The sequence below is a fragment of the Rhea americana genome, unplaced genomic scaffold, assembly GCF_003343005.1.
Source record: "Rhea americana isolate MKP2758 unplaced genomic scaffold, rheAme1 scaffold_120, whole genome shotgun sequence".
In the NCBI taxonomy this organism is placed as follows: domain Eukaryota; kingdom Metazoa; phylum Chordata; class Aves; order Rheiformes; family Rheidae; genus Rhea; species Rhea americana.
In genome coordinates this window covers 2,892,471-2,908,972 of record NW_028185262.1, presented here as the reverse complement: position 1 = coordinate 2,908,972, position 16,502 = coordinate 2,892,471, and the positions used below count along the sequence as shown (strand labels likewise).

The following is a 16,502-nucleotide window of genomic DNA, read 5'->3' as shown; positions in this document are numbered from 1 at the left end:
AGGTCACTGCGGCGTGGGAGTGGGTGGTGAAGGCACTGCAGGTGGGGGGGTGCAGGAGAGACACTGCGGGGTGGGGCTCTGGGGGTGGGGGGACACTGCAGCCCCCCGGTTCGGGCTCCACAGACACCAGCCGGGACCCCACGCGCCTTGCCTGCATGAGGCAGCTCGGCGCCGGCCGAAGGTGCGCTCCTACCTTGGAGCCCGTGTTTCCGCAGGCTGCTCCTTCGCGGCCTCTGTCCCAGCGTTTTARTGCCAAACCTAAGCACAGCCAGGACATCCCCACTGCAGCCTCAGCCTCCTCCTCCAGAGCTGGAAGGAGCGCGACTTCCCTGCCTGCTCGTCCTCTGTAGAAGGTAGCGTTTGTCTTTTCAAACCAAGATTTGCATCCTATCTTTATGCCTCCTCCAGGTTTGCAGACAGCCATCTGCAAAAGGCATTTTCAAGGCAGGATATAATGTAGAAAGGCCAGATTATACTTTATACGGGGTTTGCTGGGGACACTGTGCCCAGGTCCTGTCTACACGTGGAAGTACGCAACTAGCAGCGCCAGCCACACTATAATTTTCTGACACAATTAAACCAGCTCAGTTCCCTCTGTTCAAAATCTGCTCTGATCCTGTAACAAAATCCAAACCTACCCAAACCAAAGCAAGGCTTCTCGTGTGGGCAATGCACCCACACTTTGCGCTGGCCTCAGGCTCTATGTAAAACTATACGTGTGTAAAAGATTTCTTCATTTGCGGTCATCCAATGCCTGTCTATAACTTTCAAATTACATTTCTAGTAAGCTTCAGAAACAGAGTTGAAAGTACTTTTTTTTCTGCAATGTTTTCCTCACAATTGCCACAATACCTGTAACRTATTGGTCTTGCCCCGTTCCAAGGCTAATGGACACTGACATTTTCCTCCAGCGGGTTTTCCTGTGCTTCACAACACTTTGTACAGTCAGTTTCTCCATTTTCTGTGCACAGTYAGTTTTCTCCAGTAGTTTTTCTGAGTCTCATGTCTTAACATGGGGAAAAAGATTTTTTTAAAACCCAGAAATAAGTGATTTTTTTTAAAATAGTGAAATAATGCTAATGTATAAGGGAGACTCRCAGATTGCTAAAGCAACTTAAGGAAACCTCAGAGGAGCAGTCCTCAAGCTGACAGTGCTCCTTTAACACTGTCCCTGTGTGACAGCAGGACTCACTTCCAAGGCAGACAAAATGCAGCAGTTAAACCCAAAACAGACCTCCCCCCAGGCCCACCACTCCCATTGCAATCACAGGCGAGCCCAAACCAAGAATCACGGCGTGTTTTGCTTGGCAGAAGCTCAGCAGAAGATGTGCTGACTAGCTGAAAAATGAGGTTGTAAAAATAATGAAACTAGAAGACGACTTTTTTCTTTCTTTCTTTTTCTTTTCTTCTTCTTTTTTTTTAATGGTCTGATCCTCCTGGCCAAGTAAACTCTGCTGTCAATCAGCCAGATCTTACCTATGCTCTTGTGGCTCAGGATTTCAAAGCCTCAGTAGTCCAGGACTGATGATGGAAGAGAAGTGACCTGTGCCTCCCACYCACAGCTCCAGAAAGCTGCCTCAGTTTTACATGCACAGCATTAAACAGTGAAACAACAATCAAATCCAAAGCACTTCCCGCCCCACGTCACGACATCACGACAGCCACATGCCTGTGAGTTTTTCAGGATCATGGTTAGATTTGTGTTAAAGCTTTATCTACAAGGTAAATAGATACCTTATCTACAAGGTAAGGTGTTGCCAGGATGACTTGCACTGTTTACACTGTGCCCATGCACAAACCTATTTTATATCTCCTACCCCTCATCTGGGCTCCTCAGAAAGCAAAACATCACAGTCTATATATTCCCAGTGTAACCTGCCTGCTGCTGTGAGGCTTACACTGAGATCAATCGTGTTCCCTACTGCTACAGACTTCAGTGTGCTCCTGTGGACACAGCCTACCTGCTCCTTAGGAAAACAACTTCCCCTCCTCTCCTCCTTGAGAACAAATTGCTCTTAAAGATCACACAGCTCCAAGTTTGGCATCAGCCCTCTAAAAGCAGAAGAGCACAGGGATTTTCCTTGGGTACAGTTCTGCCAATGGACCATTCTGCTGGAGGCATTTATGGGGCTGCTCTCATCCCCCTGCCCTGGCAGACGGCTGGGCTGGCACGGCTCCTTCCCGGGTGCATGGTGTCTCCACAGGTGACGGTCTCTGGGTGACACGCTGTCTGGGTGACGCTCTCTCTGCAGCACGCTGTCTGCAGCGGGGGCAGTGCCTGGTGTGCAGACGGCAGAGGGGCTCTGCTCACCTCGCTCAGGCTGCTCCCCAGCCTGCAGCCCCCAGGGTGTTACTGCTGTTGAAGAGCATTTCCTGCAAGGGGGAATTTGGAGGGAAAAAAAATAAAAAGAAAAGAAAAGTAAGAGGCTCAGGACTCTTGTCTCATGCTGCTGCTTTAGATTACAGATCGCTTGGCAGGACAGGCATTGTCAAGGCTTAATCCTGCTTTCCATGCAGCCCGGTGGGAGCAGGCCGGGGCGGCACAGCCTCGCAGATGCACAGCCCCGACCCCACCAACGCAAACAGCCTCATGCAAAGGGCAAGCCGGCCTTTCGGCAGTGCTGTCCCCCAGCAGCAGGAACGTGCAGCCAGCCTCCCACCGAGCACTTTATTGGCACGTTGACGGCTCCCTCCCCGCTCCCCCTTCTGCAGCRCGCAGGCACCCCGAGCTGGGCTCCTTAGGACTGGGGCGAGAAGGCAGGATCCGGGCAGGCTGGGGAGGCTGAAGATGCTGGAGCTGTGCACATGCTACAGCCTGGAGCAATTACATCGCAGCATCTGGCAAGGGCCTCACATTACTTCGCATGCTTAAAACCAGCCTCTCCCTTCCTGCTCGAACGCAGCATGAGCTATTCACAGATATAACCAGTAAGCCCAGCCAGGGGCCCATTTTTATGATGCTTTCTGTGAGCACATTGATTGAACCCATGCAAAAAGTAACAGCAGTCACAGCATTTTATACCTGCTCTATGAAAGCCTAATTATCTACATAATGTGCAGGACAGCAGTGAGATGGGTCTGCAGAGCCAAATTCATCCTTGAAGCAAGAATCCTAAAGGCAACAGCTTTTCAACCTACAGATAAATGTAGACTATGTGCTGGGGCTGAAATCTTGGTGCAGACATTGCACAGACTCAGAATGACTCAATTACTGCAATTAGAAATGGATATGAACAACGGCTTAGCACCTAACAGCCTGATTCGGAGCTCACCAGAGCCTGGAACAGGTTGGATGTTGGAGCCTCACATTCCCCAGCGAGCTCAGATCCAGGTTCTGGGCTGAACCCATCAGAAAGCCACCTTTAACCTTGGCTGTAAAGAGCAAAACCCAATTATCTCCAGACACGAGGGAAACGTGCATTTACTTCTTTTCCTCCCTTTGCCAGGAGAAATTGCCTGGAGGACTAGAGGGGGAGGCTGGAGCTGTGCGTGTTATTGGAGCCGYAGTCTGGAGTTCATTTACTCCCTGTGACACAGGGGCTGGGGTTGAAGGAAGGACAGTGACAGCCACTTATAGCAGAGAAGCTTTCCACGGTCAAAACAACTCAGGCAGAAAACCGGAGGGAGTCCCCAGCTGCAGCACTGCTGGCCAACCTTAAATTAGAGCCAGCAGTTTTGTTCAGCCATGCATGACTCGCAGTTGTTTCTCCCCTAACCTGCCTACCCAGCTCTCACGGCCCCAGCCCCGGCTCTCTGGAGAACAGGGCCAAGATAAACACGCTTTTCCTGGAGAGCAGAGGGACCGGGAACGTTCCCCCAGCTGTAAGCACGAGGCTGAGACGCTCATCCCCGAGCCCACCTCCTGCTGTGCTGCTGGAAGATTGCCCTGATGTTGCCCAAAACACAGCGATGAAAACGCCCGCTTGTGCGAGGACACGCTGGCAGGGCTGGCTGCCAAATTCACACATCCAGCACCAAAATGAATCAAAGGGAAAGTGAAGTCATCTGTGAAGAAAACTTTCACGACAGGAATTGGGAGAACAGTGGTCGTAGGGGAGGAATACCAGTTAAGAGGTGATGCTCAGGAAACATCCTATTTTAGCCGTTGCCGMGGGTTTGTTTGACTCCAGATCCCATCTCTACAACATTTAGGAAATCCCCTTCCAGTGCTTCCAGCGCAATCTCAGCCCAAACCAGAGAGCTCCTTTGGTGACTCACATGAAGATATTAAGAAGGGTCCAGCCCTGGGTCACATTACACAAACACAAAAAGCCTGTTGTCCCACAGGGCTCCCAGGCAAAAGCCCTGCTCCAGCAGTCACGGCAGACAACATCCGTTTCTTGCTTTTATCTGTCAATTGCCCTCTCCCCACTGTCATGTGTTAAACCACTAACATTTTCCTTTCTCCACCTCTAAGTTAGTTCAGGCTCAGTTACCCTGCCTTGGCTGCCGGCAACATTTCTGCTGTAGCATCATTTAGAAATTTATTATCAGTGTTTTTTTAGCTCAGGGCCAAACTCCTGCCGGCAGCTCCCAGCCCTGGCCTGCCTTCCGCACACGGCTGCCTCGTCCCTCCCGCCGAGCGGCTGTCTGTCCTGCGGGGCTGTGCCGGACGCCTTCTCTCGGGCCGTCAGACGGCAGGGTATTATCACAAGGCTCTGAAGTTTTGGCCTTTTGAAGCTCCCACTCCTGGAGTTTTGCTAAAAATGAGAAAAYAAAGCTTCTGGTTCGTGCGTGGCAGGAGAAGACTAGAAAGTGCATGGATGCTCTGAGGGCACAGAAGCCAAAGGGAAACACAGAGCACCCTAAATTATTTGTTGCTCCCCCCCGGCCATGCAGTGATTTTTAGAAGCGGGTCTACCCACGYGTGGTGAGCGGGGCGGAGGTGGCAAGGCCGTGCACCGGGAACCCGGCATCCCGGCGAGGGCATGGGGACTGCGTCCTGCTTTTGGGGCGTCTGGGGGAGGGGAGTCACGCCCGCCGCACAGCCCATCGCTGCCGCCTCCGAGGGCTCAGCCGCCTTGGCCGCAGCCTTTGCACTCAGGCACTCGCGAAGCCACCTACTCCGCAGGGGGCCTCAAGCACCGCTGGGCGCCGCCATCATGCGCCGCCTCCCCCGTCGGACGCCGCCATCTTGTGCCCTCCCCGTGCAGCGCGGGCGCCGCCATCTTGTGCCCTCCCCGCGCGCTGTGTCGGCCATGGCGGGGCTGCTGTGCCGCCTGCTCCTGTGCCTGGCGGCCGCGCGGGCCGCCGCCGCCGACCTGATGGCCGAGGAGGTGCGGCGCACCGTGGACCTCAGCACGCACCTGGCCAAGGTCTCGGCCGAGATCGGGCTGGCCAACGCGGCGGGGGGCACCGCCGCCTCCGCCTTCCTGCTGGCGCTGGAGCCCGGCCTGGAGCCCCACCTGGCCTACCTGGGCGTGCAGGTGAGCGCGGCGGGGAGCGGGGGGGGGCGGCGGCGGGGCGCCCCCGGGTCCCGCCGCCCGCCTGCGCCCGTTACGGACACGTCAGCGCAGCGCCCCGCCGTGCGCCGCGCCGCGCACCGGGCGGAGCTGCCGCTTGGGGCGAGCGGGCCCCGAGGTCCGGCTTGCTGCTCATCCCCCGACGGACTAAAACGCGAGGGGCTTCCTCCGCTCGCARGTGTCTGCCGCAGCGGCCCGCTTGCTTGCTGCCCGCGGCCCCCTCACGCCCCAGGCGCTGTAGGCGACGTACCGGAGCAATCAAGGTGGTTGACCAAGACGTGCACTAGCACAAACGACAGCAGCCCCACTGGCCTGGGAACCAGGCTGAGGCAGGCTCGAAAGCGTTATCAGGAGTTCTTTAACCATCACTACTCCCATATTGACCAAGTGGCAATTTGCATTAATGAAAAAGATCATAAAAGGGTTGTATTTAAAATTCAGGTAATTCTTCATCAGCTAGTACTTACTGTGGGTGCATCCCCATAAGAGGTTTTAGGGGATATATGGAGTTTGCCCTAGTCACATTAGTGCTTTCAGACAGCAGCATGCTGACCAGTTTGTTTTGGAACAGGTGAAGGGTGAGGAAGAGGAGGAGAACACCTTGGAAGTGAGAGAGACTAAAGTTAAAGGTAAAAGGTGAGTGTCACCCTCTGAGGGTCAGTACCTGGAGCTTGTGCATCTGTGTTGCACCATCTCCCTTAGAGTGGAGCAGAAATATAACCACAGCCTGGCRTACCTGGAGGCCTCTGTTCTTGAAAGGACCAAACCGTGCTCAGACTGCACCCTGGGGTGCTGCAGGGCCAAGGAGCGCAGTTCACACAGGTAACTGAGCCCAATTCCTACAGCCCAGGAGGCCACATTAGAAGTYGTTTCTCTCCCTTAGATGCTCATTCCCTAGGAGATTGTCCAAGTGGTTTTAGATCTCTGCACTGAACCAAGCAGCACATACCTGCTTCTCACTCACATCCACCCAAGACTGTTAGTGAGAGTCTCTCTTRAATGCTCCCCTCAGGTGGTTCAGCTGTGCTCAGTCCCCCTTACTGAAAGGGACAGTTTGCAGGGTTCTGACTTCCCCCCTAGATCTTTCCTGCCTCAGTGCCTTAAATAACTCCCTGTTATTAAAAGGCATCAGGTAAGATGTGCATTACAGCTACAGTTGTGCCATTCCCCCTTTTGGTGCCTCAAACAATCTGCTCTAGTAATTACAGAGAGATTATAAGTGCTCTTTGGCCATGCCCCACAGCAGCACTCTTATGTCTCATGTGGGGAATACCACTACGTTGAATGCTGCAGCCCAGCGTAGGTTTGTTGCCTGCTGCAGAGAGAGAAGATGCTGTCTTTCATGTGATGCTTTGCCTGATGAGCTTGGGACATTGTGTGCTAGTCTTAAGATTGGGCAGAGGAGAGCTTTCTGAGCCATGAGAGCTGGAGGAAACACACTTTAAAAGTAGGTGTGGTGAAAACTTACTCCTTTCTTCAGTGCTCCAGTCCAAAACCCTACTGTTTTTCTGACCTTACCTTAGTTTTGTATCCTATGGGTGAAAAAGTGATGTTGAGCTGAGAAGGAACAAACTTTGTGGGAACAGGTACTTAAGACATTACTGATTTGTCTTCTGGACATTTGCATGTGCTTCCTCCCATTCAGATCGTTATTTTCACCTAGAAAAGAATGAAAAGGCCATACTGAAGCATGCTTTATAGATGCCTAACTGGAGAGGGGAATGTGTCACCATTTCCCTTCCAAAATGGAACTCCGATGCATTGCAAATCAAAGAGTGTAATTGTACCTGAACACTGTTCACCCTCTGTTGCCCTGTCATGCTTCCCCAGTCTAGGGCAAGCACACTCTCTAGGAGGAGAGGAGGCCTGTAGGCCTCTGAGGAACAAATACAGCGTGGGCACAGTCATGCACCATGTACATGATACAGAATTCCAGAAGGGTTCCCATCCAGAGGGGATATCACAGGGGTTGGATTTGATTACTCTCAGGGGAGATCTGACATTTGACTTACCTACTCTTCTCCCTTCCAGCGGAAAATTCTTCTCTGTGAAGCTGCCATCTACTTTGGCACCAGGAGCCAAGATCCGTGTATCTGTCGAAATGGTTTTCACACATGTCCTGCAGCCATACCCCACCCACATTACSCAGAGTGAGAAACAATTTGTGGTCTTTGAAGGAAATCACTATTTCTACTCACCATACTTCACCAAGACCCAAACAACCCGGGTCAAATTGGCCTCTAGGAATGTGGAGAGCTACACCAAGCTGGGCAACCCTTCCCGCACAGAAGACATGATTGAATATGGCCCCTTCAAGGACATCCCGCCATACAGCCAGGTAAATACCTGTGCAAAAAAGGCTGTGGCTTGCTGCTTTTTGCACAGGCATCTTGTAAGCATGGGATTTGCATCTCAAAAGGCTGGAAAATGGGAAGAGGCATCTTTGGTGTAAGGCTTTGGTGAACGATCACAAATTCAGTCTGAATTAGTCTGCATGCAAAGCAGGAACATATTCTTCAAGAAGGTGCTCCTAGTACAGACACAGTCACTGACTGCAGCCTGGAGTCTGTAGAATAAACCAAGCCAGTTCATGCATGGTTCAGGCRGGTTCATACTTGCAGTGGAGGATTCTGCTGGTGTAGCCCCAGTGGTCAAAAAACTGTGTCTCCAGGATCCCTCACCACTATAACTGCAGAGGTGCAAGGTGTTTGCCTATGAACGCAATACGTGGTGCTCTGTGTGAGTTGGGCTGGGGTGACTCTTTCCTATTAAACAAGAGTCTGTAGCAAAGCCTTCCCTGCAGACAATTTCACCCTTCTGCAGAGCCTGCCACRAAAGGTTCTCTGTGGGACACAGAGACAGATAATTGGGAAAAAARTTACTCCTTAGTTTGTGGCTAATGAATCGTCTTTTCTCCTTGTTAGGACACCCTGAAGGTACACTATGAGAATAACAGCCCGTTCCTGACCATCACCAGTATGACCCGAGTCATTGAGGTTTCTCACTGGGGAAACATTGCAGTTGAAGAGACTGTTGATTTAAAGCATACAGGAGCAGTGCTGAAAGGGCCCTTCTCCAGATACGACTACCAGAGACAGCCAGACAGTGGGATTTCTTCTGTCAAATCTTTTAAGGTTAACATTTTGTTTTGTTCATTTTTACTGTGGCTTCCCGCTCTTGTATCTCCAGATAAAAACCCAGTTATCTTTTTCCCTTTAGTGGTCATAACCAAATAATAAGGCAACATTAAAGCTCTGAAATACCTGCAGAGAAGACCCATAGTGGATAGGACTAGCTTGTGCAGGTACAGAAGGTACTAGGAGGTTACTTGCCTCATTGTTTCTGTTGGCCAGACTGCATAGACAAGGTCGTGCAGTGTCTCTCCACACTCCCACCCCTCCAATCTCAGGGACTCTCTAAAATTCTTAATCTCCTGTGCTGGCAGCTCTGCTTCCCTCWTTCCACTGTACAAGAGCCTTTTATTCTATCCCCACTATCTTATTTTCCCAGTTGCCCTCTCTGTTATAATCTTGTCATATTGAACAGTATTAATTAGAAACTCACCCATTCATTCCTTGATCATGAAGCACTTAAAGCTGTACCTCTGCTATCCAGATTTTTGTGTTTACATTTCAACTGAAACCTTTATCGCTCCTTGAAGCCTCCAGGATTGATTGTTTTAATTCTCTAARGTGGTACAGACAAATAGAAATCTTGTTTTGCTGAGTGCAAAGCAGCAAGTTCAAGGAGTTGGGTGCAGTGGGCTGGAATGAAAAGGGAATTGCTGTCCTGATGGGTTTGATGAGATCCCTTGCTGTCTGAGGTACTTGAAACTGGGCTGGAGAAAGCGCTGGATTTCCCCATTCACTTAAGAGGCCAAGTGACCTGAACACTGGCAGTCACTTCTGTGGCTGATGGCTTATAATAGCACAGTTTTACTYCTCAGTGTAACTGATTGGCCATTTTGTGGTCTCACATGGGAATGCTGTTCTTGATACTCAACAGCTGTTACTGGTTTTGCCAGCTCCACTGGAAATGACTCCTAGCTGATGTGCTGAGTATTGCTTCTCTCCATGCAGACCATTCTCCCAGCTGCTGCTCAGGACGTGTATTACCGAGATGAAATTGGAAACATCTCCACCAGCCACCTCCTTGTCCTGGATGATTCTGTGGAGATGGAGATCCGGCCCCGCTTCCCGCTCTTTGGAGGATGGAAGACTCATTACATCATTGGCTATAACCTGCCAAGCTATGAATATCTCTACAACCTTGGTGAGTGGCACAGGGAAGGGAATAAGAAACCTTTTCCATTGTGTTTAGGAGTGGTTGAAATACAGTAAAGGACTCAAAGCCATCTTATGCTGCATCTTAGCAACAACAGTTGCTAGCTATTGTTTCTAGAATATGCAAATCCATCTCTTTTCTGTGCTTACTTCAGGATTTTGTAGACATGTCGTTAAAATATACTTGAGTCAGCTGATGCCCCCTGCCGTATGATGTATCTGTCACTGATTTTGTTCTTGCTTCTGTTAAGAGCTGAAATTCAGGGTTGCCTCTCAGTTTTCCAGGAAGCATAACCTCTCTGGTTTACCCTCTCTTAGGTGATCAGTATGCCCTGAAAATGAGGTTTGTAGACCATGTTTTTGATGAGCAAGTTACGGACTCTCTGACTGTCAAGATCATCTTGCCAGAAGGTGCCAAGTAAGTCATTGCTCCTGACTCGTTACTGCAGAAGATGCTGTGTTAGTGGCAATTCTCCTGCCTGCCCAAATGGCCTGAGGACAGTGAAACAAAACYACTGGCTGTGCATACAGAGGAAACCTTGGAACACAACTTCGTTTCCTTTTAAAGGACTGTTTAAACTGCATAATTGGTTTTGTGCTAGAGGCCACAGTTGATCAACCAAGTCTTGAATAACATCATCTCAAACAGCATACAGAGAGAGTCATATAGGACTGTCTGATTTTATCCATAGGAATATCCATGTGGACAGCCCCTATGAAATCAATCGTGCTTCGGATGAGCTTCACTACACATATCTGGACACTTTTGGACGCCCAGTTATTGTGGCACACAAGAGCAATCTGGTGGAGCAGCACATTCAAGATATTGTGGTGAGTGTGGCTGCTGTTTGCATGGTTTGCTTGACCAGCTGGGCATCCTGTTTCCATCAGCATGGTCAAAACGTCTGCATCAAATTTCCAAAATAAGTGTCTGCTGAATCACATGGCCAATTCCACTGCTGTCTGGGGGAGAAGTTCTCTGCCATAGAAACACGGGTCACTGTTCAGTGTGTTAATCTTCTCTTCCAGGTTCATTACACCTTCAACAAAATCTTGATGCTGCAGGAGCCTCTGTTGGTGGTTGGAGCCTTTTACATCTTGTTCTTCACTGTGATCGTCTACGTGAGGCTGGATTTCTCCATTACTAAGGTGCTGTGTGATGAAGAGCCTTTTAGGAGCGTTAGTAGCTTACTGATCGAATGACTGGAGATTTTTTTGGCCTGTAGTTTTCCCTCACTGAATGTTCCTGCTGATTAGGTATCCATCTAGATGCTTAAATGGAGCCCTGTTCCTATCATACCTGAGCATTGATACTCCTCTCTAGGATCTGAATTAGTGTACTAAGGCTAATCTGAGTTTTGCCTTCTAGATAAAATCCATCCCTGAGAAGCAGAGCCTCTAGAGCCTGTCTGCAGTTCTCCCTCTCCAGCATTGTTTTGGGTTTTTTTGAGCTATTTGCTAGGCTAGCCCAAGTGGTGAAAGACACTTGCCCTAGTCAGTCCTTGAACAAGATGCTTGTATCATTCACTTCACTGCTGTCAGTTGATTTAATTGCAAAGGGAGTACTTTCTGTAATAGCCTTGTGCCAGACTATAAACGTGGCTTGAAGCAGATCAACGATGTGATTGTCTTGATGTTCCATTCTCTCCTCTTGCAGGATCCGGCTGCTGAAGCTAGGATGAAGGTTGCYTGTATCACAGAGCAAGTGCTTACTTTGGTAAACAAGAGACTTGGGCTTTATCGTCATTTYGATGAAGCAGTGAATAAGTACAAGCAGTCACGGGACATCTCCACCCTAAACAGTGGCAAAAAGTCTTTGGAGACAGAGCACAAGGCCCTGACAAATGAAATAGCCTCTCTGCAGTCTAAACTGAAGACAGAAGGCTCTGACTTATGTGATAAAGTAAGAAATGTAATCTCTCTTTCTTTCTTCTTTCTTTTTTTCCTTTTTTTTTTAAAGCTCTGCTTTTCTTGGCTCTATCAAGTTTTCTAGGTCAGCTTTAATTTGCGGTTTAATTTCAGCAGCCTGTATCTTTTTAGTCCAAAAAGTGATTTCTTTTTTGCCAGAAGSTGTGAAGATCCATTTGTTCTTTTTTTCTCCTATTTGCTGTACTCTTGGCCATGCAGCCCTTTAAGTGCTGTTGGTAAACAGCTGCTTGTTCTGTTTCTGAAACATTCCTTAAACCAGCTGCATGGGTGCACTTTTGTAATGGTCCTGAAGCTTGTCAGTGAGCTCATGGCAGTGACACTTAGGCAAAAAGGGAGACTCTCAACACATTATCTGTTCTGACTCTATTAATGACACCAACCAAGAATCTTCTGCCTAATCCCTTATTTTCTTGTACACTTGAATTTGATGCTGACAGTTCTAGCAACACGATGCTCCTTAGGGGGATTTTGCTGTACTGCATAGGAAACTGTTACTCGAGCATGCCCACTCTCCTCTCCACCTTCCATTGTATTTCAACATTTACCTGGAGCAGTCAGCTAACCCCAAGTGGGGGACACTTTTGATCTCCAAGGTCCATTCAACCCACAGCCATTTTACTCTGTTGTTAGTTTGAGGAGTAGATCTGCTGCTGTGGATAGCAGCCTTCCTATTTCTCACACACCATCACATTCACTGCAAGAAGGACACAGCTTCCAGCTGTCACAGTTGAAAATTAGCCGAAAGCCTTTCAGAAATCCATCAGTAACACTGTTCAGTCATTGCACCTGTCTTCTGCTTATATAGCTCCTGGTTTCTCAGATCCCCTTTATCTATACTGCTTGATTAGCCATTCACAAGCTGTTTCTCATGACATGATGACAGAGAGAGGTGGCAGCTCAGGAGGTGATACTCAGGGACAGGAGATGTTCCCTTTTGCCACTGATAGTGTTTTTTGGTCCAGCATTACTCTCTTCTGTTCCAGCTTCACTGTAGGGATTTTTTTTTTGAATCCTCTAATATTTCCTTTGTTTCTCACTCCTGTCAGGTGAGTGAGATTCAGAAGCTCGACAGCCAAGTCAAGGAGCTCGTTCTCAAGTCCTCTGTTGAGGCAGAGCGGCTGGTAGCAGGCAAGCTCAAGAAGGACACGTACATTGAGAACGAGAAGATGCATTCCAACAAGCGCCAGGAGCTGGTCACCAAAATCGACAATATTCTTGATGCATTGTAACTCAGTGGGTTAGTAACTGGGAGGGGGGGGTGCAAAGGAGATGAGAGGTCTGGGAGTGGACATACTTTGAGCCAAAACTAGTAATGCTCCTTCCCAGCAAAACTGGGGAAAAAAATGATGTGAAATGTCTGAAAGTAAGTTTTGTTTTTAGAATCTTTCACAGAGCCTGTCTGCTCAGCCACATCTGTGCAAGGGACCATGATGTAATGCTGTTTGGATGGATAACAGGGTTTTTTGAGGAGAGACATAGCCCAGTTATAAAACAGTTTCCTGCTTTTCTTTTTCCCTGAGTAGATATGCTCTTACTAAACGTTTACAAACGGCCAGTCTGAGCACAGACATGCTCGTGGCAAACCCGAATGTCATGTCCATAAAGAATAAAGACAGTTTTGTTCTAAGGGCTTTGGAATAAAACCGCCAGTGCCTGTCRAATTGGAACAAGGCTGCGGGCGGGCAGGGAAGATCATGCGGCAGCAGGGAGGGTGGGAGCCAGCCTGGGCTGTCTCAGCGGGGCCCGGAACCAACGCGCGGACGGTGCTTGTTCCCCRGGGAACGGGGTTTGGCACCGGACCGGTCCGCCGCTGCTATGCCTCCCGCTTGCCTTCGGCCTGCGGGGCRGGCCGGACCTTGCCGGGCCGGGCTCTGCACGGGGACCTGGCTTGGGGCCGCTCGCTGCGGCCGCGGGTGCCCCGCCAGCCCACCAGGCCCGGCCGCCGGTGCCCTGCCGGGGGGCGGGGGTGCTGTCCTGGTGGTGCACGATGCGTGCGCAGCTGAAGCGCCGCGCCATACAGGGGCAACGTGGTGCTCCGAGGCCGCCGGTTTGCGTCCTGCTGCCAGCGTTTTGCYGTGCACTGGGGAGCCCTTCCTTTTGCCCGGCCTGGGCCCTGGCATTAGGGCTACATGGGCACAGGGCATCCTGCTTGCATTAGCACAGGCACTGCAGACAGCCGGGGATAGCTCTGCCGCGCTTGACCAGGGCAGGGGAGAAAGCGGAGCCCTCAGTCCCAAAGGTTGCACAGGAACATAGACCCATGTGGGGAGAAAAAACACCCTGGGCTGTGCCTCCCTGCTTGTCTCTCCTTGCACACCACTTGCTTTCCTTATGCATGGGGCAGCACTACTGAAAGAGTCCCCCCTCTTCAAACAAGGTCTCCTGTGCGGGCCCGGGGTCTCTGTGACCACAGTCCCTGCCTCTCTCACACTGCCCGGCCAGGCCCTCACTCGTATCCAGGTGACACAGCATACACATGCATTCCAGCCCCAAAGCAGCAAACAAATGCCGCCCGCCTTGGCAGCATATTTCCAGTACATGTTGAAGGCCTCTGGCAGCTCACTATTAATAACCACTGGTGGGGTGGGCTATTCTCTGCAGTCTTTTCCTTATATAGAAAAAGAGAGGAAGTTGTGTAGGAGTCACGAACTGGACCAGCCTTTACTCATGTCTCCTGTAGGCCAACAAAGAGTTTCCCTTGCATCATACTGTAGGCCCATTGCTTTTGCAGCTCCTGTAACACCTCGCTCCTACTTGAAGGGGAGGTGATGCAGTTCACTCAAATACATCCTCGTCTCCAGTCTCTGCCATGTGTGCGGGTGCTGGGGAATCAAGGGAGCAGAAAACAGTACACAAAGTACAAACTGGCCCCCTCAGCGTTGTCCCTGGCTGCTGCTGCCCAAAGCCTGGGTCTTCTAGGTAATAGCAGTTTAATGAGTGGATCCTCCTGTCCTAACTTTTTAAGCAAGGAGGCAAATACAGGAGACTGGAAGCAATTAGAAATAGGCTATAACCTGATTATCCCTATGTCCCATCTGATTCTGCTCTTCAGCTGTGTTGAAGAGCAGGAGAGAGATCTATTTGCACTTTGCTTCAGAGCCTTAGAGGGACATTACATCCTCCCAGCAATTCAGATGTTGCCCTGGCTGCTGCAACAAAGTTTGCTCATGCTAACTAGGAGAAGGCAGGTTGCTGCTTAGGAGAGGCTTCTGAGTAGAGCCCTGGAGGAGCAGCAGGTGCTGAGTCAGCTGTGTTCTTACCCTGCACCCATTTCAACAGGTTCTGCCCCTCAGGACAAACATCACTGAAACCCTACTCTGCCAGGACCTCTTTGAGTGGGAGGAGGGGTTTACAACCACATACAGTTCCCTGATGATTTCAGTCCCATAAGATTTTGTTTCTGCGCACTGCTTCAGTGGACTGCTCAGCAGCCCCTGTTCCACTCCAGRGCTGGCTGCAGGGACTGCAGCATGTGTCTTCCCTTCTGCCATTGCATGGCTTAATTGTTTACCAAGGCAGTTTGAGATCCCAATACAGAAAAGAGCCAAGGAGGTTGTTTATCCCTCCACCTTTCTTGCTGATGCCCTTCCGAGCTGTGGCTTGAGGTGGCTCCCTATGGTGTCCTGCAGGGAAGGGCGATTTAGTTGAATGCAGCCCTCTCTAAGGCTCCCCAGTGAGCCCCTGCCACCTGCAGATGGTGAGAAAAGTGCACTCAGCAAAAGAATTGGAGGTTGCCTATAAATCAGGCTAGGGTACACCTAACCACAGAGRCATCCAAACCACCTCCATGTCTGCGAGTGCCAAAGCCGGATGTGCTGGGGAGTGGAGGTGTGCAGAGGTGCCTACACTGGCTCTGCACGAGGCTTGAGCCAAACAGCCATGACTGGCCCAGCACTGCCTGCGAGCCCTTTAGACCAGCACCAGCAGCAAGATGCCATCCAGCCCCCTGCCTGGCTAGTCCTTCTGTCTCAGGTCCACGCAGCCGAGCCCTGGGTCACAGACATGCTGTCCATGGTCTTTACYAGCCTTTCCCTCTGCAATGAGCCACAACACTCCTACTAAACCTACACTCCGTTTCTTTTCCCCTCCCACGGGCTCTTCCTTTCCTGCTGGGCCAGGAACAAGGAGGATGCCAGTTTTCGGTACTCATTAAAAATATCTATCTGCCTCAGCTCCCAGCACCAAAAGGTGCTGTTACATGGGGCTCTTGTGCTGGTGCCTGAGGAGGTATTTGCTGTCAGGAGCATTTAAGGTGTCGGTTAAACAGCACACACCTGCAACCCTCATGAAAAGGCCATGGGCAGGCAGGRGCCAAGCAAGGAAGGAGAGCCCCATGGTTTCACCACCCGCAYGGTGACTGCACCCTACCCTACACTTTGAAGTCCTGCTTCCTCGTCTCTAATTACCCAGAGCCTCRCCCCCACACTGCCCCCTCTCCCTGCCCCCTGGGCTTTCCCAGGCTGGAGCCTTGGCCCCAGAGCCCCAGGCAAGCAGCCTGCCCAGCCTGGCACTGCACTTCACTGGCCCAAGCCAGGTCCTGAGTGACAAGGGGACAAGGAGAGCAGTTGGCCAAGGGCCTCTCAGTCTGCCTGAGGTGATCTCGGAATTGCTGGGAGCCTGCAAAGTCTCCAAAGCCGTTGCTTATCTCTTGGGCAGTTAGATGCTTGTAGTAGGGCTGATGCTGAGGGTWTAGGACCACTGCCCTCAGCCCCTTTGGCCCCCTGTCCTTGCCTGTCCAAAAGCCTGGAGGCCTTGCTGCCATTCCCAGTCACACAGCTCCTTGTCAAGGGGGGATAGTACAGCCCCCAGCCACCAAGGGGGCTCCACT

The 16,502-nt window shown here is 50.7% G+C and overlaps 1 protein-coding gene across 1 annotated transcript; it reads left to right on the top strand.

Annotated features, from left to right (window-relative positions):
• Nucleotides 1-5,155: 5,155 nt before the first annotated feature.
• Nucleotides 5,156-13,301, top strand: RPN1 (ribophorin I). The gene is made up of 10 exons (XM_085324537.1): nucleotides 5,156-5,426; nucleotides 6,034-6,098; nucleotides 7,494-7,800; nucleotides 8,387-8,596; nucleotides 9,542-9,734; nucleotides 10,064-10,163; nucleotides 10,438-10,576; nucleotides 10,775-10,894; nucleotides 11,403-11,648; nucleotides 12,721-13,301. The coding sequence occupies exons 1-10, from the start codon at nucleotides 5,199-5,201 to the stop codon at nucleotides 12,901-12,903; spliced, it is 1,791 nt and encodes a 596-aa protein (XP_085180663.1). The 5' UTR covers nucleotides 5,156-5,198; the 3' UTR covers nucleotides 12,904-13,301.
• The last annotated feature ends 3,201 nt before the right edge of the window (nucleotides 13,302-16,502 follow it).